Source organism: Periophthalmus magnuspinnatus, chromosome 23 (genome assembly GCF_009829125.3).
Source record: "Periophthalmus magnuspinnatus isolate fPerMag1 chromosome 23, fPerMag1.2.pri, whole genome shotgun sequence".
Classification (NCBI taxonomy): domain Eukaryota; kingdom Metazoa; phylum Chordata; class Actinopteri; order Gobiiformes; family Gobiidae; genus Periophthalmus; species Periophthalmus magnuspinnatus.
The window spans coordinates 19,560,113-19,587,404 of record NC_047148.1 but is presented as its reverse complement, the minus strand read 5'-3'; the positions used below and the strand labels follow the sequence as shown (position 1 = coordinate 19,587,404).

Sequence of the window (27,292 nt, the reverse complement as noted above, 5' to 3'; positions counted from 1 at the left end):
CACCTCTTTATTAGTGTTGCTCGTTATGGCACATGTGACATTGCAAGGCCTCAATTCACGTGTGAAAGGATTTGCCTAAAATCCTTTTCACTCACACCTTCTCCACATGCCTGCATCTTACACCTCATGTTTCTTTACACCTTTGATTTTCAACTCCACCTGTTTTAACAAAGGCTGCACATATAAATACACGTCACATTGTCACTGTATTTATCATCAGAACACTCTATTTCTCCCAGTACAGCTGCTACTTACAAGGCTCCTTTTATCGCTGACAGAATTGTTCATTATTCTGAAAAGCACAATCAAGTACAAATAATGAAAACAAACAAACGAACAAACAAAAAGCAAAAAAACACTTAAATTTTCCCATTTATTCATCACTCAGTGCAGACATTGCTTCCTAATATCTCTGGCCTTACATTTAGAGCATGATAGTCAGTTCACAATGACAAAGTTGTACAAAACGTGTCTAAAATAAGTAGAAATTGTGTTCCCTTTTGCATTTTACACAGCACAAAACGTACAAAATTTGTGTTTGGTAGACTATGTTTTGTGTCACAATGTAACAGAGCAATAAATATTACTGTAATGCTGCATGAAAGTATAGTTCTCCTCTTTAAATAGTGCCACACAACAATGATGAACACATGCTGTGCTGAAACCTGCAGAGCTGAGCATGTGCTGTGCCCATAAACTAAATTAGCCAGATCTCCAAAATTTGGGGCCAAACTCTATTCTCCCCTAATGTGCAGCTTTATCAGAGGCAAGCTCCAGGCGAGTGACCACTAACCAGTAAAAAGAGGAAGAATGGCTCCTTCATTTGCCACTGAGGTTCCAGTCTAAACCTAAATGTTGTACCAAACACAAACTATTGATGTGCTACTACATGTGCACAGATTATGCAATTTTAACAGTGCAAGAGTAGCTACATAAAAATAACCTTAACACAAACTAAAATTCAAACTAAATCATAAATTCCCTTACAAAAATACTAATAATTTTCATTCTCTATTATTATTAGAATTATACAAGAAAATATTGCAATCTGAGATGATTTTGTAACAAGTGAATGAAAAGAGCGAACGCCCTGAAACAGTCCACTGCATATCGCATGTGTCAGGTGAATATAGATAAAAATAGTACATTTTCTAACCCCTCTGAGGGCCATTCGTCGTCTCCTGGGTGCTCTCTAGCAGCTCTTCATCAGAGAAACTGATGTGGAGGCAGGTGTCATTCATATTGGACTGTTCTGAGTCCAAATGGCATTTCAGCTCAGATGGAGAGTTAGTGTTTTCTCTCCTTTCCTCAGGGGGACTTTCACAGCCACTTGTAGCAGTTACAAATGTCATCCGCTCTCCAAACAGGTTGTCATCGTCGCACAGGGGAGAGAACAGTGACTTGGTTTCTGAGCGCACCCCCGAGTCCTCACTGGTGGAGCAGGAGCTGGTCTCCCCATTATTGAAGGAGTGGAAGTCTCCGGAGGACAGGGGGCTCGGGGTGATGTCGGGGAAAGACAAACTGCTGCAGCGGCTGGGGGCGTCATCATTAGCGCTCACCTCCAGAGGCAGCGGCCCACAGGCGGCTTCTGAACTCGGAGACAAGGTCCTGCTGGCTCGCTTACGACTCACGGAGGGCGGAGGGGGGTCAAGTTTGGGGATTGGACACCTGTCAATGACATTAAAAGAAACAGATCATTAAAAAAATCCCTCTGATGTTTAAGTTTACATTGCTTTCTGTGCCATCTTTATCATGCTCCTCCAGTTAAACAGCTTTTATCAGATGAAACTGACAAATCTGTCCAAAAAACATATTACAACTATATTGAGTTGCCTGCATATCCCTGTAAATAGACTAAATGGAATTGCTTCATTTTTGTATGCAAAAACACTGTAGATAATAGGGCAACTAACACATAATTGAGTTGGATTTGTTCTGATGTGGAGACTAATGGTGCCAAAACTGTAGAGATAAAACCATTAATACAGAAATAGTCATGTTTTATAGGTGTTTTCTCTCTTTATAGCCATTTTCTCAAGAGGACAGTCAGAATAAGCCCCAAGGAACAATCTCTCTAGTATTCACGAAACTGCCTATAAAATGAATATGCTTTCACTGGACACTAATCCTCATCCTCTGCAGCTGTCAGGCCCGGGTCTGCAGGGGGGTAAAAGGGTGCATTACAACCCATTTAAATGTGTTTGTGCCCCCATTTTGAGTAGGTAAAATAATGAGACTTAATGGAAGAGTATTGTATTTGGATGCATCAGTCAGTTTAGTCTAAACCCGGGCCTGGCGGGTACAGCCTGCTGTTTTGGTCTGTCTAGGAGCTTTATGCATCTCTGCACATCCCTGTGGAGGAAAACAGCGCTAAGGCGGAGAAAAAGAGCTGGAGGCTTAACCCTCCTGTGTGGGTGACAACAGCAACACACACATGCACTCACCAGAAATAAATAGCAGCACATTAGCCCCCCCTGATTGTACAGAAGAATACCATGATAACAGCCTGTGTGAACATATGCACAATTACAACTACTCTCAGGGAAAAAACCCAGAGGAAAACCTGCTAACAAGTCTTCACTCCTATAGATGCTGCTTTTCTAATCACATACACAAAATAACTGAATCAAATTTATCACATATATGTACTACTATATATATATATATATATATATATATATATATATATATATATATATATATATATATATATATATATATATATATATATATATATATATATATATATATATAGTAGTAAGTATATGAAAATGAAAAACTGTATTATTCTTTAATTATAAAACATCCTCAAACATCTGGTCTGCATTTCCATTTTGTTCTTTGCTCTTTGTAAAAACCTTATTGGTCCCTGATATTTTAGTGCTGAATGTCTTTGCCTGGAACCTTTTTCTCATAAGCTGACTCAGCACTCTCCTTCTGTCACACACTGTCCTTTCTTTCTTTGGCTTCTTTATTCATTATTTGGCCTCCTCCTCAAGTTATATTAAAACTACCTGCCAAGTTTCTGTAACATTTTCCATTTTCTCATTTTACTGTGCTTTTAAAAGTGGCCTGCACCACCTGCATCAGGTGATGTTAGAAATACAGTGGATATGAAAATGTAATCTAATTTTATTTTAACTCTTTTTAACTTACTGGTCACAGAGGGAGATAACTTTAGTTTTTTTGGCTGGTCCTTTTTGACATCATCCTGACATCATCCTCCCTGAATTAGAAATGCTTCTTTTTGAGAAGGCAGTATATTTTTATATCTAGGCCTGTATCTTTGTGCCTTGCACATACAACATTATCCATAACAACACTACAGAATAAACATTTAAATGACAACACACACATTTATACTTTCATACACAAACCAAAATGGAGTGCAACAGGGTGTGCATTATACAGCATCTCTCCTACAGTTAATTTACCGCTACAGAAAAGTTTGGAAAACATGGTGTGTGCTGATGACATGACTCCACTGATTAGCCAAATGCTAATATGGTTAAATTTGCACATCCATATCCGCATTTTAAATGGATCTTGTTATGCAGTGATTAGGGCCACCGACGAGCCGGCAAACACCCACATGGTTCACTAGCACATGCCCCATGCTTCAGACCAGGGAGACAGCTCTGCATGCGGCGTGTCATTAGTTATACTCACATAGAGGCAAGAGAGAGGGCTGTTAGGATGGAGGAGATGAGGAGAGAGAGGAGCGAACTGTGGGCTCCCCAGGCTGGTGCAGCACATGATCAGAGGGACAGGGAGGGGGACATGATGGAGCGCATTAACTGAGAGCTAGAGGCAGCAGCAGGCGACGGGATGTATGTTAGAGAGTGACAGACAGAGGGGACGACTATATGAGAAGGAGGAAGAGCACAAAAGGGTCCTCGCACCTGTGCCAAAGAGAGGAGGACAAGTACAGAATTTAATTATTATGTTTTCCGATTTCGAATTCAAAAGATTGCTCCAATCATTTTCAGTTATTTAATCTATTGTCTTTAAGTAAGCAAGGTTCTTTGTTTTCCATTAAACATACACATTGTACTATAAAACTTTAAAGGTCAGATGGAAGGTTTGACCTGAGCATTTGGGCTGTGGGCCTAACCTGGATGTTAGAGTTATGGGAAATCTGACCAGTCAAAGGAAAACTATCCAGAAAGATAATTTCTTGTCTGGGAATCGAAACCAGGACTTTCTACCACAACATCTTTTTTTATAATTATGTTTTAAACAAATCCTCACTGAAAGGCTGCTGCAAGGTTTTTAACACACTCAAACTTATCTTTTAAAGATTTAGCGTTGCTTTTTGAGATCTTAATCTAAATCTACATTATGAAAGGTGCTTAAACTTAATTACCAAACAACAAAACAACTCCAAGTCGACTGTAAAACTATTCTGACATCGCACTTAATGATATAATGTTATAGATATCCTTTATATTAAAATATCACTGAGACAAATTTATAAAGCACAGTCCCTTTGCATAAAAAGGACAACAAATAGTGTCTAATCATGCTTAATAAATTAACTGAATTTAATCATTTCTATCATGACTTTAAGGTACAAACTTTCTGCTGCTGGTGTAAGATGTGAAAACTCAATCCAGCGACTGCAAACATCCTTCATTATAATCACATACTATCTGTGGCAATTGAATTACTGACAAACAGCCGAGTGTGGGACTGGCACAGGTCTGACCAATAGACTATAATGATAATGATAAGACGGAAAGGTAAAAAAAAGCAAACAGGAAAAGGCAGGCACAATGCAAACGGAGACAGGATATTCAATTAGATAATCTACTATTCAGGAAGGCATGATTCAGATACACAGTGTGCACCGGTCGGGCAATAATAATCAGCGTTATGACCAGGAGGTGAAGTGAACATCTCGTCTGGTTACAACGGCCGAATGTTAGTGGCTTTATGAACTGTTTGGGGAACTTTTATTGCCAAATGTCTGTGTAATACCTCAGTCGTCCAGGTTCTTTTACCATTTCTTGCCAAAGCTATTTAAAAAAAAAAACATTTCCGCTTCGTTATCATAAGTAATCCAATAAAAATCTGAAAATTACACTCTTATTCTTCAGTTTGTTAATGTATAGTGTAACATAATTTAAAAACAAAGCCGATCTGTCAGACTTTACCTTTCTCTGAGGTCAGTTTCCCGGCAAATTATGTCTCTACAGCAGAATTAGTTTTGATGTGTATCTATAGACACAAAGTGATTGGCCTATTATTAAAGTCAAACATTATAATCCATAGGCTGAACCGTCCTATAGAGAGTCAGTTTGTTAAGGGAGGTAATAAAGAGAGAGGAAAAAAAGGTATCCGCCTGCGAGTGCGAGGGACATAAAATAAAGGCCACTCAGGCAGTAAACATTGATTCTCTGGGGATATCCTGAAAACAACACCAAAAGGAGGTAATAAAAATGTACCGTGATGTGCTAGAAAGAAGGAGGGACAAGTCACGTTGGAATAAGCCAGTGGAGTTAAAAATATTTTACAGATTTATACAAACAGTGAGAGAAAAACTTAGAAAGGGTAATACAGAATATGAAGTTTAATGTCTGGTGTATATGAGCAAAATCATTGCCTTTGTTTTATATAAAGATAAATTACTTTTTTCCAAGGTTGACGCTATTTTTATATGAACGAATACAAGAGTGAATTGGAAACAAAGAGAGTACGCTGTTGCATAAGACTAATAACAGTAAAAGGAGTATTAAGGCCTCTGTTCACACACCCACGGGAACATAATACAGTGATGGAAACAGCAGATGCCCCGCTGTCCCTTTGCCTCCATCTTTCTTTTCTTTGGGTTAGATTTAAAGATCTAAAGTCCAGGAACATGTGTGATTAAACAGAGCGTGTTATGCAAAATCATTTCTATAGCTTTCTCATGTTATAACAGTGTTCTCTCATTAAAAAAAAAAAAAAAAAAAACATGCCTGAAGAGGTTTTAGATGTCATCCATGCACGTTTCAGCATGTTAACGATCTCTCCCAGGTCCTATTCGAGCCCTCCCTACTGTTCGCTGTAAGATTCTGTGCAGCGCTCTACCCGTAAACCTACGTCACCCATGCTCCCACATGACAATTCTCCATAAATATACAAAACGTGATACAAAACTGCACACAAACACTCGCCAAAACTGATGAGATGTGTGCGAGTTTCATTAGTGGGATGCAGATGATTGTGTTGCTCTGAAGGGGGAGTGACTAAAGGCGGAGAGCAAAGGAAGGGGAGTCTCAGAGCGTCAAAAAGAAAGTGAAACTGTTAATATGTTGTTTTTGGGCAAGTATACTCTTTCCAAAACAATAAAAGGTAACACGGTGATCTAAATATGTGTGTTGGCCATTAATACCCCATAGAAGTAAAATACTCTCTGCATAATAAAAATAATAATAATAATAATAATAACAGTGATGATGATAATAATAATAATAATAATAATAATAACAGTGATAATAACAGTGATAATAACAGTGATAATAATAATAATAATAATAATAATAATAATAATAATAATAATAATAATAATAATAATAATAATAATCTCCATAGACAGTAGTATCTTAAGACTACCTGATTTGTTTATTTTGAATACTCAGTAACTCATTTTGATGGTTCATGTAGATGTATGTAAACTAATTTAAAAAGACAAAAATATGCAAAAATATAATACTATTGCTAACATCAAAGGTTAAACTGTATGTGGAGCAATGTATAAAGGTACTCCTACACTTAAATACAAAAAACAAATGTGTTCTTGGCCTAACCTTTCTGATCCTCCTCCCTTCTGTATCTGCAGTCGCCTGATTACAGCTTGCATTAGCTGCTGGACATTTTGCTGAGTTGTGCTTCTTGCCTCTAATACCAGTACAGGCCATAAACCTGATTGTGGGCTCAAAAGTATGTAGAGGATGTCAGTGTGCTTTTTTGAAAACAGTGATTAAATTGAAAACAATGCATTACTCGTTCATAGTGCTTTTCTAGGCGTTCAAAGTTGCATTCAAACTTTGTGGATAATTAAATCCCTCTTCAGTCACTCAAAGGTGGCAAGATATTCTGTTCTAGGGAAGACTTAGAGAAGCAAGGCTGACAATCTGTGCATAAGCGCTCACACAAACACATTCATAAACATGTACGGTTGCACACTGGACTCTCCAAACAAGCGTTAAGACAGTACATCCAGAACACTGCTGCTCGGGTCCTGACTAGAACCAGGAAGTACTTCACACATGTGTCCTGTGCTCAGGTCTCTGGCTCCTGTGGCTCAGAGAATAGACTTTAAAGCAGCTCTGTGTGAACAAGTCTCTCCATGGACCAGCACTAAAGAACATCTTCCACATGTTAGAGCCACATGAACCATCTCACACTCTGAGGACTTCAGGGACTGACCTCCTGCTGGTGCCCAGAGTCAGGACTAAACATGTGGAATAAGCGTTTCAGTTTTATGCAGCTAAAACCTGGAACAGTCTTCCTGAAGATGTGAGACAGGCCTCTACTTTGACAATGTTTAAATCCAGGCTCAAAGTTGTTCTGTTTATCTGTGCATGTGACTCAAAGGGTTTATTCTCTCTCTTCTCTTTTAATGTTAATTTTATGATCATTATTCATGTTTTGGGCTGTTTGTATTGTGATTTTAATGTTTTTCTTATTCTGTAAAGCACTTACTTGTATTACTCTGTGTACAAATTGTCCTATACAAATAAACTTGCCTTGCCTATGTGGATGAAGAGTCTTGGGTTATGATCTAATAGTTAACCATACATGCAGTAATAATAGAAAAAACGACTTTGTATATGTTGCTTCGATTTTATGAACATATATAACTGTGTCTTACTTTTCATCCGTGCTGGTGGAGTTCCGTGACGTGTACGGTACAATCTCATTACTGGTCTCTTTATTGTCTGCGGCGCCGTTGGTCTTAATAAAAGGGTCGCCGGTGAGCGCAGCCTCGGGTTTATTGCTGTTGCAGAGGTTGAGCAGGTTCAGGTAGGACTCGGCGCTGTCCATCGGACCAGGAGAGACGGGCCAGGATGACATGGAGGAGATGAGCTGATCCAAGGACTCGCTGTAGTGATCCTTCAGGTTCAGAGACAAGGGTTTGATGGATGTCGAGTTGGACGTTGGCCCATCTAACACATAAAATACAGACAGCAAAATCATTACGGGATTGCAGAGGATCTCATACTTGGCCCTCATTAATAAAAAATACATGGGGCAGTGTTTTTTTTACTGTTGTCAAGATTAACATTTCATTGTGAGTTACATAAACAAAAAGGATCATGCAAGGTAAAGGTTTTTCTTGCACATTTCTGCTTATTAAACTCTTAACCAAGATAAAGTTCTATACACATTTTTGTCACACTGGTGAAAAAAACTTGATTTTATTTCTCCAAACTCTGCAGGTGGCTTATAATGACGCTTTACGGGTGCGACTGAGGAAGCCGCGATGGAATATTGTGACACTTTGCAAGCTGTACTAAGAACTTTTAAGAGTTTTATTTGCAGGCTGAATAAGTAAGAAAATGAAATAAAAACGTCACTCACAAATATAACATTCAGTGCAATACGCTTCAGTCCAAGATGTGGAGACAGTGGCGTGGTTTTCTTTTTAAAATATACATATTTACTGTTAATAAAGATGAATTGAATTGAATTAGACAATAAAGCCCGTAAAAAAACTGTACTTTTTTGTAAATAAACAAGTGTAAATAAATATGATGTTGCTATTTCACCCCCATTTTGTCTTTCTCTAGTAATTACAAAATGTCACTGAGGTTTTTCCATCAGCCTTTATTATCCTTATTATAATTGTGCATTTCATTATACTGCATTCAGCCTTTATTATTACATTATTACTGCTTTAGCCTTGTGCCTGGGTTTAATTTGTTCCAGCACTTATCTACAGCCTCAATTTAGAGCCATTATGTTAAAACTCATCCACTTGAAGCGCATAGACAGAACTCACCGTGCTCAGTAGACGTATGTCCTGGTGCTGTGGGTGTTTTTGGTGACTGTGCCTCCAGTTCTTTAAGATGCTGCACCAGGACAGTGATGTGCTGGAGCAGGTCTCTGTTCTGCAGCAGTAACTGGTGAACTCGGGCCTGAGCCTCCATCCGAGCGGCCGTCTCTGCTGCCATCTGGTCCTTCAACAACTGCACCTGCACACGGGCATCTGTTTATTAATACACTTTATAGATTTAGAGGCCTTGGGGTCGATATATATATACGGATAATTTTGAATGTTAGAGGAAGGCCACATGATGTACATTATTGAAAGTTGCTGTATGTGTAGTGGTCATGCCCCCTAGTGGGTAAATGAGTAAACATGTGTAGTTTATGCATGTTTTAGCTTCTCTAGGCCAGCTATTCCTTGAGCACATGTATTTGGACTTATTTCCAGTTAAAGGCTTGTGTTGGAATTCATACAGGTTGGGTGAAATTTATATTTTATAGTGTAAAAAATAATACTTTTTATTTTTAGCATTGCCTGGACAGTTAGGAAATTGTCAGTTCAAGCAATCCCTAGCTATTTAAACACGATTATGCAAAATACTTTAATATTTTTTTGCAGGTGCAAAAAAAAAACTCAACAATAAATACAAAAGTTTAAATATATATATATAAATATTTCAACTCTTCACTGTGACATTGCAGATAATTTGATTCTTACATGTGTCACTGTCTTAACAATGTCGCTGTGGATTCAATAATACAGTGAATGCATGTGATAATTACCTGTGCCACGGCCACTTGAGTGTGTTGCTGCTGCTGCTGTAGCTGTTGCTGTAGGAGCTGCAGATAGTGCTGCGATGCCAGAGGAGTGACTAACGGAGAGCAAGGGCTGCTGGGAGTTGCGCCTTGGGACATCACAGTGAAGACGGATCCCCTGTCAAAATCCTTGTAACGCAGAACACAAACCACATTGGTAAACAGTTAGTTGACAGGACATTCAAATGATCAATAAAGATGTTCAAAATACTAAATTTTTCATATTAGATCTTATATTTTTGCAGGGTCTCGTCTGTTTACTTGATATGTTCCAATATAAAGGTGTATGTAGTAGGTGTTTAATGTTGTTCTGGACATTTAAACCCAAGATATTGTAGCACACTGGCAAAACCACAAGGGGGCAGAGTAGTACGCCATAAATACAGCAATACCAGCAAGTATAGAAAGCAAATTTGATCAAGTACAGTTGTCTGTCTTATAATTACAAGGTGCAGATTTGAAATTGAAAATAGAGCACCAGACCTGACTTTCTAAACTTTTATAAATCATTACCACACAAACATTATGCTCTATTATCCAGTCTCATGATGCAGTGTAAAATGTAACCAGAATGACTTAGTGCAGTTTACAGGTTTGGTTGGGACATTGTCCATTTCTGTGAGGCTCAGCTCCCTGTACCTCTCCATCCTCCACACTATTCTCTCCCCTGGTCCCATATTTTTGCTTATCTTCTTCGAGCAGATGTTTCTGAACCTCCTTTATGGGATTATGGGTTTGGGGGATTAGGTAACCCCCATAACAGCAAATAGGAATATTTTTGTCCTCTCTTTATACCAGGGAAACCCCCAAACATAAGTTAACGTAGACACTCTGCTTTTACATCTAACAGTTAAACCAAATTTCAAATGCATCTCACTCTTAACGCCACAATTTATGCAAGAAATCCCAACTCTTTCTGCCTTAAGTATTTTATGTCAGATGTGATTAGTCACTGTGCAGTGCGCTCAAAGATTTGGCCAGGTACTGCAGTAGATGACAAAGCACTTCTGTAGAGCAATGAGCCGTTTGGCAACAGTATGCCCAGCTAAAAGCATCGAAACACAAGTAAGGCCAAAGCTATGAATTAAAGCGGGGGCAATTTCCCATAGACGAAATTTGCAGAGAGATAAAAATATTTATACGTGTAGGAGGCCGGATGTTATTCTTATGTCTGGTTTTATTAATAAACTAAAATTGATTGTAATATTGTCACACATTACCTATTCCGCACTGTTGAAATCACATAAAACAACATCTGAAACATGTTTATCGTCCAAATCGTACGGTAGTTTGTCTTACTATTATAGTCTGGCCGGGTCTGACCACACTAAGTTCAGCCAGGCTTTGCAGTATTTCACTGACTGCTCTCTCACTCTCCGAAGGCCCCTCGTCTTGTTTTCCTTCGATGTTGCTCTCCTCTGTGTCCCCACGGTCGACTCCTGTCAGCTCACGACCTGAATGGGAACATCGCAAACAACAACAACATTGACATCCCTTTAAACACAAGAGGTGCAAAAAAAACACAAAAAAACCCAGAAGAACAAATAAACAAAGGCACCATGCGTTTGGGAAACAACAACAGGAAATACAGACCCCACAATGAGACGCGCTATCACACATCTCCGACTCAGTGTGCACAGACAAGGAGCCATTAGAACGACAAATTACACTCATTACTACTGACATTGCGGCAGACTTCCATTTGCTTTGAAGAGGGTAAACCTTAATCAGTGAAAATGCAGCGGATAATTTGAGAAACGCTAAGAAACTGCTCTAATTTCTGTAGGTAAAACAACTCCATATTTGCGTTTTCACAAATAAGATTCCTGAATATCTTACCTTCAGTGTCAGTCTGTCCGTCCGCCTGTCCGTCTGCGTCCTGTTCAACGTGCTCCAGGCTGATTTTATGACACACCTCGAAGGCCTGCCCCACAGTTCTGACGATACGCATGGCCTGGGTCTGTAAACACAATCACAGTTTAATCCTTACTGTACAAAATAAAAGTTGCAAAAAAAAATCGCAGTGGACTTTTACCTTTTTCTTGGACTTGAACACATTACACCTGAAGGAATTGTTGGAGCCATCTCTTGCGATGTAGCTGAAAATCTTTAAGTCCTGAGAGTCGTGAGACACATAGAAGATTCTGTAAAAAATAAAGAGGAAACACTTTCATTGATCTGTTTTTGAAGTTACAGTATAAACCAGCGCAGTGCTAGGATGCGCCGCGTAACAGGAAACAGCGGTTCTAACTTCTTGCTAGTTAGTTATGCAACCATTTCAGTGCCATAAGTTTAAATGCATCTATTTTTAGAACAGCAAATGGGATGCTAACTATATGCACATGCTACTGGCTATGGATTATTCATTACCAAATCTGCTGCGTGGCATGAATGGAGTTTCATGAGGTAAAATGAGGGAGCAACGTTATAACTGCATCTTCAGCTTTGGTATTATTTGAAAAGTGAAATATATGTGCGATTTCTAATGTGATACATGCACAAAAGGCTCATTAACTGTTAAAAGAAGCTAAAAGAAAGACATTGGGACACATCTAACCTGTATATAGGGTCATGCATGATCAGCATCTTGCTCTCGTCCCATGTCCATACTTTCCTCTGTTAAAAAGCAAAATACAATACTTTAAAACAGCCATGGGTGTAATTGCCAGCTTGTTATTATAATGACACAACATACTTTTTGCTTCTTTCTGAGCACCACTTTGACTCCATCGACTGACACCATGATGCTTACTTTCTTCTTCTTGATATTCTTCGCCTTGAATTCATACTAAATAAAAACGAGAAAACACACAATTTAGGTCAATATTGTGAAAAATATGAATATGATGACACGTGGAAACATTTCACTTCACTTGTACTTCTAAATGTTTAAGAATTGCAACACAAATCCGAGGATCAAATAGAAAAGCCAGCCTCAGGTGACTATTTTGCTGCTGTTTGCAATCTGCCGCACAACAGCTGTGTCCACACTCAGCGAGTAACACGTTTCACTTCAGTCTAAGCACTTTGCCCTAAAACCTGTCCACTTGAATGCATGTCAAAAAGGCAAGAAGGAATATGTTTTTAGCTACCACTTAAATCAGTGTAACCTCAAGGTAAAGAAAAGACAGACTTAACTTGACTAAATGATGGATAATTGATAAAAAAAAACATTTATAAGGTAAAATTAAGAGGTAAATTCCTGTTCCTTTAATGGTGGGCAGCACAGATTTGTTTTTCCACGTGACTGATTCAATCCCACATAGATAAGCCTAATGAAGGTTGCACCAAGAAGTCGTTTTGCTTAAAGATAAACACAAAAGTATCTGCTTAATCAAAACCGCCTGCTCGCCTGAGAGGATTCGCTGTGGGTGTGACGTACAACTTGGGAATAGATTTTAATTTCATTTCAATTTAACTTGAAATCAGCTGTTTCCACATCTCTCAGCGATTCTCTGCGTCGCTCGGTTTCTTCCCTTTTCCCGAAACCATGGTGACGAAAGTTTCAGGCTAATTATACAGAAGCTATTCCCGAGAGAGCTGATTAAATGAGAACAGGTTTAGAAGTCTGCATAAAGACGCGTTTAATGAAGTTTGGAAAATTAAAACTGCAAAAATGACTGTGCCAACTTGGACTTTTAGCCTTGTTAGCCGCTGTACACTGATTTTCACTTAGCCCAAGTCAAAACAGCTCTTCTATAATTCAACCTTCAATTCAGGCAAAGGTTTTAACAAATTCATGTAAGTGGCATCTTTCTTTCTCTGTATTTTTCTAGATAAAGACGCTGAACATCACACAGCGCAAATGAGTGACAGTCGTTGAGTTGAAAATGCTAAAATAAAAAGTGTGTGCAGTGGGATTTTGCAGCTAAATCCAGGTGTATCAAGCTTAAGGAAATGTTCATGAGTTATGAGTAAAGCTTTATAATGAGCTTTTCCCATCTGGAGTTTGGACACGTGTGCGTTAGACGTCCGACTCATCATTTTCCCAGACAGCGTAACAAATTTCCCTCAGCCGTCTTCCAGGCAATCTATTATGAATGTGCCTCACGGAATAACAATGTGTTTTGCTATGTGCGGTAAAAGGGAAGGCACGTTTAGCTTTACAATTTATATTACGGTAATTATTCACAATTACTGACTCTGTGAACAAAAATATTAAAATACTTAATTCACTTTAAGTCCCAGTGTTTAATAGGGAACCATTCATTCATTATGCAACCAGCTTGAACTGCACTAAATGTGAAATAAACAGCCAAAAAAAGAAAGGAAGGATTTAATTTTGCTTGCTGGCCTGTCACGATAATCACTATATCGACTTATCATTCAATATATGAAAGTTGGAACACTATTTTTTGGGGTCGGTACTGATCGTGTGTACAGTTTCTTTGCACTACTTGGAAAGTTTTGGTTATTTTTGGGCTTTATAATAAGCTCTGAGTCATAGAAACTTGAATTAATAACGCGTATGACTCATTACAGATGCAAAATAAGCACTAAAGTGTTTCATTCTGATGTTTATTTATCACAGCCCATGATTTTTTTTAACAATATTGTAGATTTAGAATAGTTTTTGTGGTTTAAATCTGCTCTTATTGTTATTATATTATTGCGCCAGTGGCAATAATTCGCTTCAGTATTAACATTTATTGTGTATTTTTACTTCAGCGACATATCAAACTTCAAAATATGTTCTCGTGACAGGCCTAGGTCTTACAATATTGTGATCTCAGTGAAAAAAAAAAGTATAATGTATGTTTTTTGATATTTCATTTAATAAAAACAATGGAAAACAATGTACTGCTGTTAAATCAAGTGAGTAAAGTAAGTACGGTAAGTAAGGCTGCGACACTTTACAGGATTTTTCAGTCTCAAAATGATTTTTAAACAGGCGACAGAAAGCGTAGACCACAGACACAAAGAGAATCGTATGAAAGTTAAAATCTGCAGCGGGATATGACAGCAAAGAGACCGCACACCACAAGCTAAAAGTTCTGAGCGCACCTCGTGTCAGCCGTTTCCTGTCTAAAGTAAAATAACTCTTTGAGGTTTTGAGAGTCTAAAATGTCCAGAAGATCAGAGCATTGCACTTCTAGTTTAGATGCAAGTCAAAACTGTGTTATTATTTATGAAATGTGGTGTAATAGTTCAGATAAATGCTTCAGTGCACAAAAGGCAATAAACTACACAGGAAGTAGAGTCACTATCGCTAATCTTAAGCAGCTTCACTTCCCGATTCTCACGGCATGACACGCGTGAGGAAGTACTCTTGTTTTTTTTACTTTTATAGAACGTTTTTGTGAACTGGGGGGGTCATTATTAGCGGAGGACAAATTGCAATAGATAAAGTGAATGAGATGCTGCAGTTTAACGTTACAACTTTACAAAATCGCCTAATTATTTTCTTGAGTTTGTATTTTGTGCCTCTGTGTCCATCACTGTGTCTGCTCCTGAGGCTGACATTTTATTGGCTGTTGCCGTGGTGACAAATCGCACATGAGCATCCAAAGTCGGGTCGCGCCTCCCCAAAGTCGAGAAGAAGGGTCCTAAATCGGGTTCTAAATCGGGCAAATGATCCTGTGATTTGCGGGGTTTGGTTAGTTTCAGCGCTACTTTTTTCTCTTTTTACCAGAACTGACCCTTCACACATTATTTTAACGAACTACCGCTGAGCCCATGCACAGCGCCACTGCTCTCGTGACTGGTCGCTTTGGGTGAAAGAGGAGACACCAGCAGAGGAAGCTGCAGGGTGACCTTTTACAATAAAAGATAGTTACGCTTCAAGCTTAACATTCAACAAATCCTGTGCACCTGCCAACCGCCAGTCGTTGGGAGATCCCTGTAGCTTCGGAATTAAAAGGGCCCCACTTTGTTCTCTGAAAATGTAATAATGAATACGTCCTAATTTTGGATTCCTTGTAACAGAATAACATTAAATAAGAGGAACCCCCCACTCTACTTGGGTGCTAAAAAGCCGAGGAATGCAGGGTGCTTTGTGGGTCACAGACACTCCCTGCTGCAGTACCATTGAATCTATACACCGGTTTACAATGGGCTCTATACACAGCAGCCTAGCAACCACTTCAATACAATTCACAAGATTTAAGGACTTCTAAGGAATTTCACTCTATTTTTTTTCCCCCTGGTGACCTCACGCAAAAATGACGGTTGGAAGTTCGGATAAAAAGGCAAACCGTCTTTTTAATGGCGAATTCGGGAGAAGTTTCGCCCCAAAAATGTGATATAAAGTAGTGTTTATTCGTGTAAAATGTTCTATGTTCTAACAAGTCAACGCCTCACGATTCTCTGGAGGCTTTAAAACGTCTCTTTATTCCGAATAGAACGTATTTGCTGTCAAAATCGCAAAATAATACAACCCAAATGACGACGGCGACGCTCACAGCAACGTCAGGGATAAGGTGAATACTCAGGGCACTCATCAACACGTCATTCCTTGTTATGTTGGCCTACGTCATTAGGTATAATACTCCCTACAACAGAAGCATAGCCAGACTGGACTGGACCGGACTGGACAACACTTTCACAGTGTGTTGAGAGTTCATGTCTCCGGGTGCTGGGTCCCAAACCAACGGTAAATAAACTTCTCCTGCGTTAGAACTCCAGTGTTATGCCTCTTCTCCGCAACTCTAAGGCTACTACAATTCGAGAGTGTAACTGTAAAATCAAATCAGTACAGCCAAGCAGATTATAAATATACAAAGAGTCTGCCCCAGTCTTAAGAGTTTATATTTTAAATGTATTGCACGTTATCTTTACCGTCACGTACAACAGACTTTAGAAATTAGTTTGATTTTACTTCTGTGTACTTTTAAAAACTCAGTCTCCAGTATTTTACATGATCTGTGCACACACTTTTACCACTTCTATATCTTTAATGGTCGATGGTCACATTTTTATATAGCGCTTGTCCACCGACATAGAGTTTTACATCAAGGAACCACTCACCCATTCACACACATTCATACACCAGTGCACACAGACGCTAAGGGTGAGGTGAGTTAAATGTCTTTCCCAAGGACATATCCACAGTATTCATCTGTGGGAGCTGGAATCACGCTGCCAACCTGTGGGTCGATGGATCTGACCGCTCAACGAACGCTCTACCAACTGAGCCACTGTCGTCTCTAACCTGCAAATGTTTCAGTGTTTCATGATACGATTCACCTCTTCTGATCATCACTGACGTGTGAGTTGTATTCTACTTCTGAAAATGAGGTGTTCTCGCTTGACTTAATACTGGATTCAGCTTTTTGTACATGTGACACAGTGACTCAATTAATCACAACCTTTTGTTGCTTGTTCTTACATAAAATGATTATATCTATCAACTGTGTGTGTGTGACAGTGTTGAGTCATAACAAATGGCATTATAAGTTAGTCACTGGTTTTAAATAATCTAAGAACAATATAAAATGCTAATGCGCCAACGTACATGTGACTACCCAACTATTGTGTATTCAGTAAGAGTGTGTAAGTCTTAACCTTATATTTTAGCTGTAAACCCAATCCCAAAAGCCCAGATTGCTGCATCTTTCTAGCATTCAATAATAAAAAAAATGTTTTCAAAAGTATCATGCTGGCAGTGAATGACACAGCACTGTTTCCGTCTAGGAACAGCTGGCTCTTTGTGGGTAAAAGGCTCTCTTTACTCACACTGCATGTGTGTTTACAGCTTGACAGACTTAATTGATCAGTCGTGGCCTACGTTCATAAATCAAACCAAATGAATGAGAGAGAAACACAGCTTGAACTCTTTGAACTGCTGAGACGCAGAATAAGCAGGTTGGTTATTGCAGTGTGTGGAGCTGCCTTTAATAACAGCTGCAATGTCACCTCTGTGAACAGTGTGTTCGGTGAGAGAGTTAACTACACCTGAAAAGAGCGTGTCAGAGGAAGGAGTCCCAGTGCGCCCAAGTGCTCTTAAAGTCCCCCCTTCCCCTCCCTCGCACTTTGGATGGCCCCACGCCTGAGCGCCTCTCTGACGGGCACACAGAGAGGACAGCCAGTCCCCAGCTCCGACCACACTTACTCCGGTTAGTCACATGGGACTGGGAGGAAATACAAAGGAACAACCTGAGCATACTAAACACTTTGGCGGTAGTCTTTAGTCTAGACTCGAAGCTAGAAAGTGCAAAAAGGGAGAAAGAATAAAGCAGTTTGGACGAACAAAACACTGGAGTAAATATGTGTATAGGTTATTTCAATTTCAAATGAACGCAACAGTAACAGCAGCAGTGAGAAAATAATACATACTATTTAACAAAATGCTGGAAATGCTCCAATAAATAGAAAAAGGTGAGTTTTCATGCATGCATCTTATTAAGTTTCACAGTGACACCAATTATGAATGGACCAGCATTTCTATAAACCAGTTTAAAACCATATTTTTGACAAATGAGTGAGTTAAACAAACTCAATCCCATTAGATTCAACAGCTAATATTTAATAAAACTCTCTAGGGATTCTGCTGGATAAAAAGTTTCAGCGCAACCTTGGCTGTTTTTTGTCTAACACTACATTAAAAACCTTAAAAATCAACATTAACAAAGGATGGGGAGACAAGGGACGCCATCTGTCTACCCCCCAAAATGACCTCAAAATCTCAATAATCTGTAATTAAACGAGGTCCACAAAGCTCTAATCTGACTGGTCTTAGGTAGGTCTTCTATGACAGTGCGGGTCAGACTAATTGACAGTCAAACTCAAACCTAGAGAAGAAATTGTAACCTAAAAAAATCAGCTATAAGTGCTCGTAAGTGCTACTGTTTAGGTAAATCCAGCAGCAACCCACCCGTCCATGTGTGACATAATGACAACAAACCAACAAATTACTAAAATGATATGATATGGATTATGGAAACATCTTTGTGAGTTTGTGAAGCTACCAAAACAGCCAAATTGTTGTGTGTAATCTGGAAAAGTCAGACACACTGGCAAAGGAAAGAGTGAAAAACTGAGCTTGTCATACGCAGCGGCTTGATCGATGGGATTCTAGTGAGAGAAATATATGAAAATGTTCTAAACTTATGCTAATACCAGTCGTGAATATTGTTAGACACATGGGATGTTGCATGAGCTCGCATTAGAGAGTCAGTTTTGATGCAATGAGGACATGATGCAAACAGAGTCAATAAGTACAGGAAAAAGCATGACAGCTAAAGACATGTCTACACTGACAGTTACAACATGGCCTTGTTTTATAGTGAAATCACGTACTTTTGGAGAACAGCAGCCATCAGGCTTTTAGAAATGGGCTCGGTGCTGATGGGAACATTAATGGCTCACAATGAGAGCCAACGTGCTGAGTGAGACGTTACGTTAGGATAGAGAATATTTTCATTTTGTTAGATGTAGAGCTAGACTGATATTTGGCCATTTTAACGTATCGACTATTGACCTTAAATCTAACTTTTGCTTCTTAAAAAATGCAAACAAAGCTTTTTATTAACACTTAAAAGAAGAAGAGATAGCTGCAGAAAATGAGACAACAGCTCTCTTATAGGTTTGTGGTAAAAACAGGCTTGGGAGGAGTTTGTAAGACATTTAAATGACATAATTTGAGGAAACTAATCAAAATCGATCTGACATATCAGCCTAAAAACATCGGCAGAGCTTATGATTTTAAACAATCAGCATCAGCATCAGCAGTGAAAAAACCTGTATCGATCGATCTCTAGTTAAAGTCTTTACTGATGCAAACAGTTTCTCAAAAAAGTAACAATTTCCACCTTGAAAACGTACTAAAATAGACAAACAGCATTCACAAGTACAGCTTATACTGACTTATATAAACTTTAAAGTCAAGCTGAAGCGCTCCAGAACCATACAGAGGAATAAAAAAGACAGAACTATTAGTCATTTTAGAGAATAGAACACAAGAATAGAGCAATACATAAAAAATTGAAAGTCCCTGACAGAAACTTCAGAACAGTTCAGCGGGAACCAGTGGAGCACAATATTTGGGTTAGCTTTGCTCAAAATGTACTCTCTCTTGTGCCCGATTTCAAATGAGGACATATTCTGTTTATGACGTCTTTAAGATACTATGAGTGTTTCTGGATGAAGCTATTAAAGTTTTAGGATTGAATTAATTAAAGTTTGATGAAAAAGAAATGAGGACAGTGCATTGATCTCGGTCTAATGTTTATTTGAGCTAAACGCTACGAACACATCACGCTGCCTATTTAAATATGATTCAACGCAACGAGGTACAAATGAGGACAAAATGAAAGCAAAGAAGATAATGAAATAGACAGAATGAGATTGTGTTTGGACAGTGAACGATACAAGAGACAAACCTAGTCTTTCATGTACGATTGGAGCGGTCACATTCAAAGTAGGACAGATCTGAAGCCTACAGCGATGTCTTCACACAACTAATGAGTCAGTTCACATTACGGGCTCTCCACCGCAGAGTTTCAAGCGATCACAACTTTCGACAGTAGTTACTAGCTCTGCAAAGAGAGAAATTATCGTGTGGCAAAACTTGGCAACGCAAAATGTGTCAACTGGACATTTGCTGCGGCTGAAATTTGAAAAAAACGTGACAGGAAAACAATCAAATTAAGTCATTTCTTTTCCAATTCTATTCAATGGTCTATGCCTACTGCTTTTTTAGATTACGCTGAACCAAAGTACACAATTCATAAGGTTGTTTGTGTTTTTATGGGGAGTTCGCCACCCGCGTGTCTCCATGAAGATGTTTTTGCTTCAGCTGAAATGTTGCAGTGTATCAGGTATTGGATTATTCTAACATAAACATAAATCTAACATAAAATCGATTTTTCTACGCCAAAAGAAGGTCGTTAAGAAGAATAGTTCACCAAGCAGACCATCTCGCACCAACAAATCCTGTTTTTGTTAAGTTAAAACTAGTAAAATTGTCTGATCTTGTTGATTTGAGCAGAGCCGTAATGATGTACAGTATAAGGCATCATCATAATCATAAGCTCCTCCCCTTGTTTACAGATGTTATTCGAACAGAAAGAGTCAATATCATCTTAGACGAACAGGTATATTCAAAAAAAAAAGAAAAAAAAAAGACTAGAACCAGTTAAAAACATCATTGTGTTTCTGTTCGAGGGGTTTGTGTGTGGAACAACCTTGAGGATAAATTAAAAAAGCTTCTACACAACAGAAATATTTAAAAAGAATAAAACATTACTTTGTGAAAATTACAGGACTCAGAAATGATTTATGTGAATTGTGGTTTGTAGTTTTTCTTTTGTTTACATATTGACTTATTTGTTGTAAAACTGATGCTGCTTTTCTTCGAATTCTTGTGTGTTATTAAGTATTTATAAGTATTTTTTTACTTCAGGACAAAAACCCTTTCGTTCATGATAGAAATGTTATGTACAACCTTAAACAAGTTGAATAATGTTTGATTTTGAATGTAATGACCGAATAAAATAAAATAAAATAAATAAAAAGTATTATTTAATTGCATAACTGTGTTTGAGTCACTCCTCTACAGATCTGACATGTAACTGGTGGCACAACTTCCTTCTCTAAAGACTTAGATAGATAGGTTTAATGCCATACTGTGTAACTTTCCAAGCAAAGCGAAGCAATAACGTAGTCTTCATGGAGCAAAGCAATAGCTGACCCTCCATTAAATGTGTCACCGTGTCTCACATACTACATAATTACACAGTTTTATTTGTTTTTGGGGGTTTATTCGCAGTATTTGACACTAATAAAAAGGCTAGAAGACCGGGTCATGAAATCACTTAGTAGAAATCCCCCTCGGCGGTTTTGAAGGCCATAGAGGTCTGCTGAAACGCCCAGTGCTTTACTCTGGCCTTTTTCTGAGGGCATTTGTATGAGAGAGTACTTAAGACTTGACCAGAGCAGTGAAAGCCACGGCCTGAAGGGACTGATGCTGCTGCTCGGATCAAGACTGACAGGAAAGAAGAGTCGTCCTGTGAGGCCCTCCACGTGAGCAAAAACCTCTGTGCATCTCTACAAAAGTGTCGTTAATAAAGGTATAACTATATATTCTGGACGTGGGTTGGGGTTTCTGAAATCTGAAGTCTGTTGTCAAAATGAAATCGAAAATCAGACACTAAACGTTACTGAAAATAACACTGAAACTAGATACACGTTTGAGCAAGTATTGATGCAGCATTAACAGGTCAAAATGTGGAATATGTTATGTTGTATGTTTTATATCAGAATAAATATAAGTCCTCATGCTCACACAAGTAGTGGAAGGAATGACTAAAGCGACGTCAAGTGCTGTGGGTGTCTTTAGAGCAGGGACGTCAAACTTATTTTCACCGAAGGCCACATCAGCAAAATGGCCGCCATCAAGGGCCAGATATAATTGTTCGGCAGTGTAAATGTCACTAAATGTAACCGAATGTCATGTAAAATAAATGTAATTACTTTTTAACTTGTTAAATAACGGTTTCTGTGACAAACTGACATTTTTAAAAGTGTGTATCTGGTCGGGACACACCTCCTCACAGACCTTCAGCTCTGCTTCAAACACGGCCTTTAACAGCCTTTTAATTATTGGACATTATTGTTGTTTTTCTTGCAGACTAACTTTTGCATACTTAGCTCCGTGTTTGGTGTCAAAATGTCGACACAGATTGTACCGAACCCGCCTCAAAACACAAAAAACATACAGGTTTTTCTCCTCAAAGCACAAACTTATATTCACCTTCACCTTTCTTCCTCCAAACTTCCTTCCACGCCAACAATTTTCCTCTTCATGAACATTTTGTGATTATTATTCGCAAATATTTCTCAGTTCCACTTGCTGGTAAAATCTCATTAGTTTATTGTCAGTGTGCACATTAACGCAGCACAGACTTATTTTAAAATGACAGTCAAGCCTTTTAATTTATCTTCTCGCGGGCCACGTAAAATGATGTGGCGGGCCGGATTTGGCTCCCGGGCCTTGAGTTTGACACATGTGCTTTAGAGGCTCTTTATATTATTATTACTACTATTAATTTGAAATGTTTTGTTGGTATTAACCCCTGAACATAAAGCACACACAGAGCTGCCCCGTTATGATCCTCAATTGAACACATTTAGGTCACCACTGTGCAGCTCTTGTACATCTGCCATTAAGCCAGCATGATACAAGACAAAACAACGCTCGCCCCTTATGTGTCATGTTCCTCTAAATATCCAAACCAACCCGTCACCGTGCGATAGAGGCAAACCCCCCTGCCCCAGGAGTCAAGCTGTGCTCTAATTTCTACTGTTTTTTTGGGACAGACGTGTTGAGTTATTGTTATGTAAATTGAGTCTGGGGTTTACGGTCGGAGCTTATAGGGTTCGCCGTGGAAGCTTTTACTCAGGTGAAAGTGAGTTTGATGTCAAATTTTGGAAGAAAAAAAACAAAAACAAAACATTTTTCAGGATTGCGACGCGAGCGATACGTTAAATTGTAAAGTTTAACACAGCAATTTACTCTAAGGAGTTTGCTGTTTGTTGGACAGACGCAAAAACATCCTCCTCGTTGTTTCGTTATTAGTGAGAAACATGCCTCCTCCTGTACACTTCCCTTTTATCACTAATTATTGAAAAAGCGGGTTTGCAAACATCACTGCAATTGCGTCACAATGTTAGATGCATTTATTATTATCTTCTCTTGTATTTATCCATAAAAATCTTTGACTGTTGCTTATTTTCTTACTAAAACTAACATAGATTTAGCTTTATCATGAATATAACAAGTCAGATCATCGCCATAACGTAAATATATAGTCCTCCAAAGTCTAAACTCTGCTTCCAACAGCTGAGAGTCATGTAATAAAAGGATCACCCTTGTAAACACAGGTAGGCTCATTACACAATAGAAAAAAAGGTAAACTAGTGTCTGAAAAAGCCTTTGTACAGTTCATGGTTGGTCCAGATCTGTTCCCTCGTTCAAAGATGATGCTAAAGCTTTTCCAGTCTCTTCTCATGTTTCCTGCTGCTTCCTTTTTTTTCTTCTTCTTTCCATAGACTGAGACTAAAATGATTAGCCACACGAGATGAAAGAACTCCCGCTCTGCCAGCCCTCTGCCACTATCCTTCTGGATCCTCCAAAGCCAGTGCTGCTGCTATCATCCCTATAGCTCTCTTTAATCACACTCAAGTCTGCTGACACCCCGCACGGTTAAAGGACCAGTCGCCCGTGAGCCTACGCAAAAGCAGATGAAAGAGAGAAGTTGGGGAAAAAGAACCTAGCGTCAATATTCATCCATAAAGAACAACTTGACAATGGGAAACGTGGCTGTCGTCTGTAAAGCTCCAACTTTTGCACTTCCCACAATGGAGCAAGACTGCGAGACATGTCAGTCAAACAAAACAAAAAAACAAAACAAAAAAAACGCTAAGTGCTCGGCAAAAATAGAATTCCCAAGACTATCAAGCCAGGGCTGTACCTCTAAAGGCTATTTTGATTTTGAGAAGAAACACAAATAGAAAACTAACAACCAGCAAACTCAACGCCGCCTGGTTTGTGCCATTACAGAGAATATTTTTATCTATGTAGAAATTATTTATGAGTTATGAGTTTCCTTTTATTAGCCTTGGCCAAAATTTCAAAGCGTACCTCTCCTATACGATCCATTAAAAGAAGGATCCCGTACACAATAGCAAACCCATCATCCAGCATCTTATTCATTATTGATCCGGGGCTTTCTTTAGCCCTTCTGGGAACTTACTTATAGACACACACAAACAGAACAGATATAAATAAACAATTGTGCATTTCTTTGAATAGAATATGTGGAAACAGATGCACTTTATCTGGAAGAAAGTCCTTACACTTCATGGAGCACTGCCCTATATCTACACTGATTATTGAACTGTCTGTGTGCAACATTTACAGTTTTCTTTACAATCTTATTGCATTATTACTATATTGTTATAAGACTTCTGGTGGTTACTTATATTTACACAAGATGTATTTTGTAGAATAGAAAATAGAGAAGACATTTTACAAATTATTATTACATTAAAATTAAAACCAGGGATGAGGACTGTAAATGAACCTGGGCTAGAAGACGCCTGCTGTACATGGCATTGGTCACTTTGGGTTAATTGTGGTTTCCTTGTCAAATAAATACATATTTCTCTATGCTGCCTTGGGCCTTAGGGGGGGTGCCTTTTCTCAGGCTGACACAGACTCATTTATACAACTCTTCTTATGTCTGGTCATTGTTCACGCTAAAGACCTGCAAAAAAAACATCTACACTGGCCTGATTCAATCATAAAAAAACAAACTTTTTTTGGAAAAGTGCTCATTCTGTCACCGAACAGATTTTCCAAACATTGAAACACACACAAATGTCAATGCTCCTCACCACATGATTTGCATTTTCAGCTGCAGCAGTGTGCCCTGTTGTGGTTGACTGTCAAAACAAGCACAGCTCTGAGTAACACTCTGAGTGAGCTCTGGATAAATACTTGTCCATGGGGACAATGAGAGGGACAAATATACCATGATACTCACAGTCACACTGTAATAACACATGAAAATCATGTATGAAATGGTTATGCAGAAATGTTCTTCTCTAATGTTGTAATAGTCCTACTTCTTCTTCATTGTCTACACAACATTCAGCAGACTGAAGGATGTGTTCTTACCCTGATCCTCCTCATGGCAGCGACTATTTCCATTCGACTGTTGGGCCTGGGCACGTCAAGACTCCCCACATACTGTTTCCAAATACAACAAAGCAGAGTCAGTAAATACAAACATCACAGGCTAATAACGCACTTATCACTACAGTGACCTCAGAAATAACACTGGAGGCACTGATGAGGGTCACAGTACTTTATGAGCCCGTGTTTGTACAACATGATGTGGGGCTTTGTCCAGGATTATTTAGTGTCGCTGTTAAGGACACAACAAACTGAGAAGCTTCGACTCCAGTAGAGTTTGTCTCCTGTTTAAGGAATAACATTTTAGTTTGAACTCGAAGTCGATGCATGTTTGAGATTTGACATGAAAAGGCTGTGTCTAAAGAAACAGACATAATAGACACAGGACAGTGCAGGAGGAGGCTGGATACTTCACTTTACAGTGATAGTGTTTTAATCTTGTAAATCTTGTCTAACAATCCTTTTCTAAACATTTCTTAAGTGCCCTGTAACCACAGAAGTTGTGTGTGTCCTGCTCTGTGCACCTGCTCCAGTCATCTGTGGGGCTCAGCCTGAGGATCCTTGATCTCACCTTGGCTTGGAAATGAATCCCATGTTGATAAGCCTCCTCGTTGTGCAGTGGGATCCTGGAGTCCGCCAGATCGTCCACCAGGTTGTACCTGTTCCTCGCAGGCATCTCTGAAGATATTGACGTGGAAAATACCTTTTAATAAGAATGAAACGCTGTGATATTGTCGAGTTTCCCCGCGGTGTGGTCCGCTGAGTCCGGACGCCTCTGTTCCACTGGTGAGTTCCCCGTGGAAACGGAGCTCATTGTGTTTTTGTTTCAGAAGGTCCCGTCTTCAGGTCGGTAGGTTTGAAAACGATCCAAAATGTGCAAACACCATGTTTTGCGCCTGTTCAAAAGCTCTCAGTGAGCTTTGAAAAACTCCAGCGCTTTTGTTGCAGCCGCAGCGCGCTCGTCCGCAGCAGGTGATGTGCTCTGCTCTCTGGGTGTTTTTGAAGCGTGTCCTGTTGGTGGCAGTCACCCGTCTCCCCCTCCAAGGAGCTCAAAGCCCGCTCCTATTGGAGAAAAGTTCCCAGGCATGATGCAAGCGCATGAGAGCCCGAGTGTTCAACAGAGTCCTTCCCCAGGGAGGCTTCAGTTTCATGCACTTCCTCCTGATTATTCTCACTTACAAAGCAAAAGGCTCAGAATAGAACAAGGTAGACTGAGGATCGTCAAAGTTATAATCTAAAAGAGAATAATAAAATAAAAACATTTGCAGTTTCAGCTCGTCCTCGGTGTGAAGTTGCACAAAATGAAAAGCAGTGCAATTTCAGCGGTTTTCACATTTAATTTTGGAATTTTTTTTTTGCTGGCGACGACTTTCCTTCGATCATTTATGGTTCACCAGAATAAACAAGTGATAAAGTATATATTTTTTAGCACAATAACATAAATACATTTTGCAGTTTTACGTTGTATAAATCTTTGGGCACATTACCCCAGTCAGAGCTCAGTGCCGCTGCGCCCTCTGCTGGTGACACTGGTGAATCATGACAAATGCCTCTGTGCACCTTTATTCTATCAACGTTATGATAAGGCTGAATGTTGTTGCACGACTGGCACGCATTTTGGACAGGATACTTCATACGAGCAAGTATCTTATAAAGTAAAATAGGTAAAGTAAAAGTAAATGAAAAAACTAATGCTAAATAATAACTCAGTCAATCAGTAAGTTACACACACATCAAATACAATGGAATATTGTTGCTCAGCCTGAAGAATAGGGCTGTGAGCTCCTCCTACAAACACACACACACACTCTGACACTGTACAAACTGTACACGTGCACATCTCAGGACTCTCCAGACTCTTTC

At 39.1% G+C, this 27,292-nt stretch overlaps 1 protein-coding gene across 2 annotated transcripts; it reads right to left on the bottom strand.

The window, feature by feature from the left end:
- si:dkey-34e4.1 (carboxyl-terminal PDZ ligand of neuronal nitric oxide synthase protein) lies at nt 1–26,545 on the bottom strand. 2 transcript variants are annotated; one of them, XM_033990042.2, is made up of 11 exons: nt 26,001–26,545; nt 25,412–25,483; nt 12,488–12,580; nt 12,350–12,408; nt 11,828–11,936; nt 11,632–11,752; nt 11,092–11,246; nt 9,760–9,921; nt 8,990–9,182; nt 7,859–8,153; nt 1–1,668 (listed from the first exon to the last, which is right to left on the bottom strand). In XM_033990042.2, the coding sequence occupies exons 1-11, from the start codon at nt 26,103–26,105 to the stop codon at nt 1,152–1,154; spliced, it is 1,881 nt and encodes a 626-aa protein (XP_033845933.1). In that variant the 5' UTR covers nt 26,106–26,545; the 3' UTR covers nt 1–1,151. The 2 variants fall into 2 exon arrangements, with proteins under 2 accessions (XP_033845933.1, XP_055087560.1); XM_055231585.1 differs by lacking the exons at nt 25,412–25,483; nt 26,001–26,545 and having other exon boundaries at nt 396–1,668; nt 12,350–12,406; nt 12,484–12,558.
- Between the last annotated feature and the right edge of the window lie 747 nt (nt 26,546–27,292).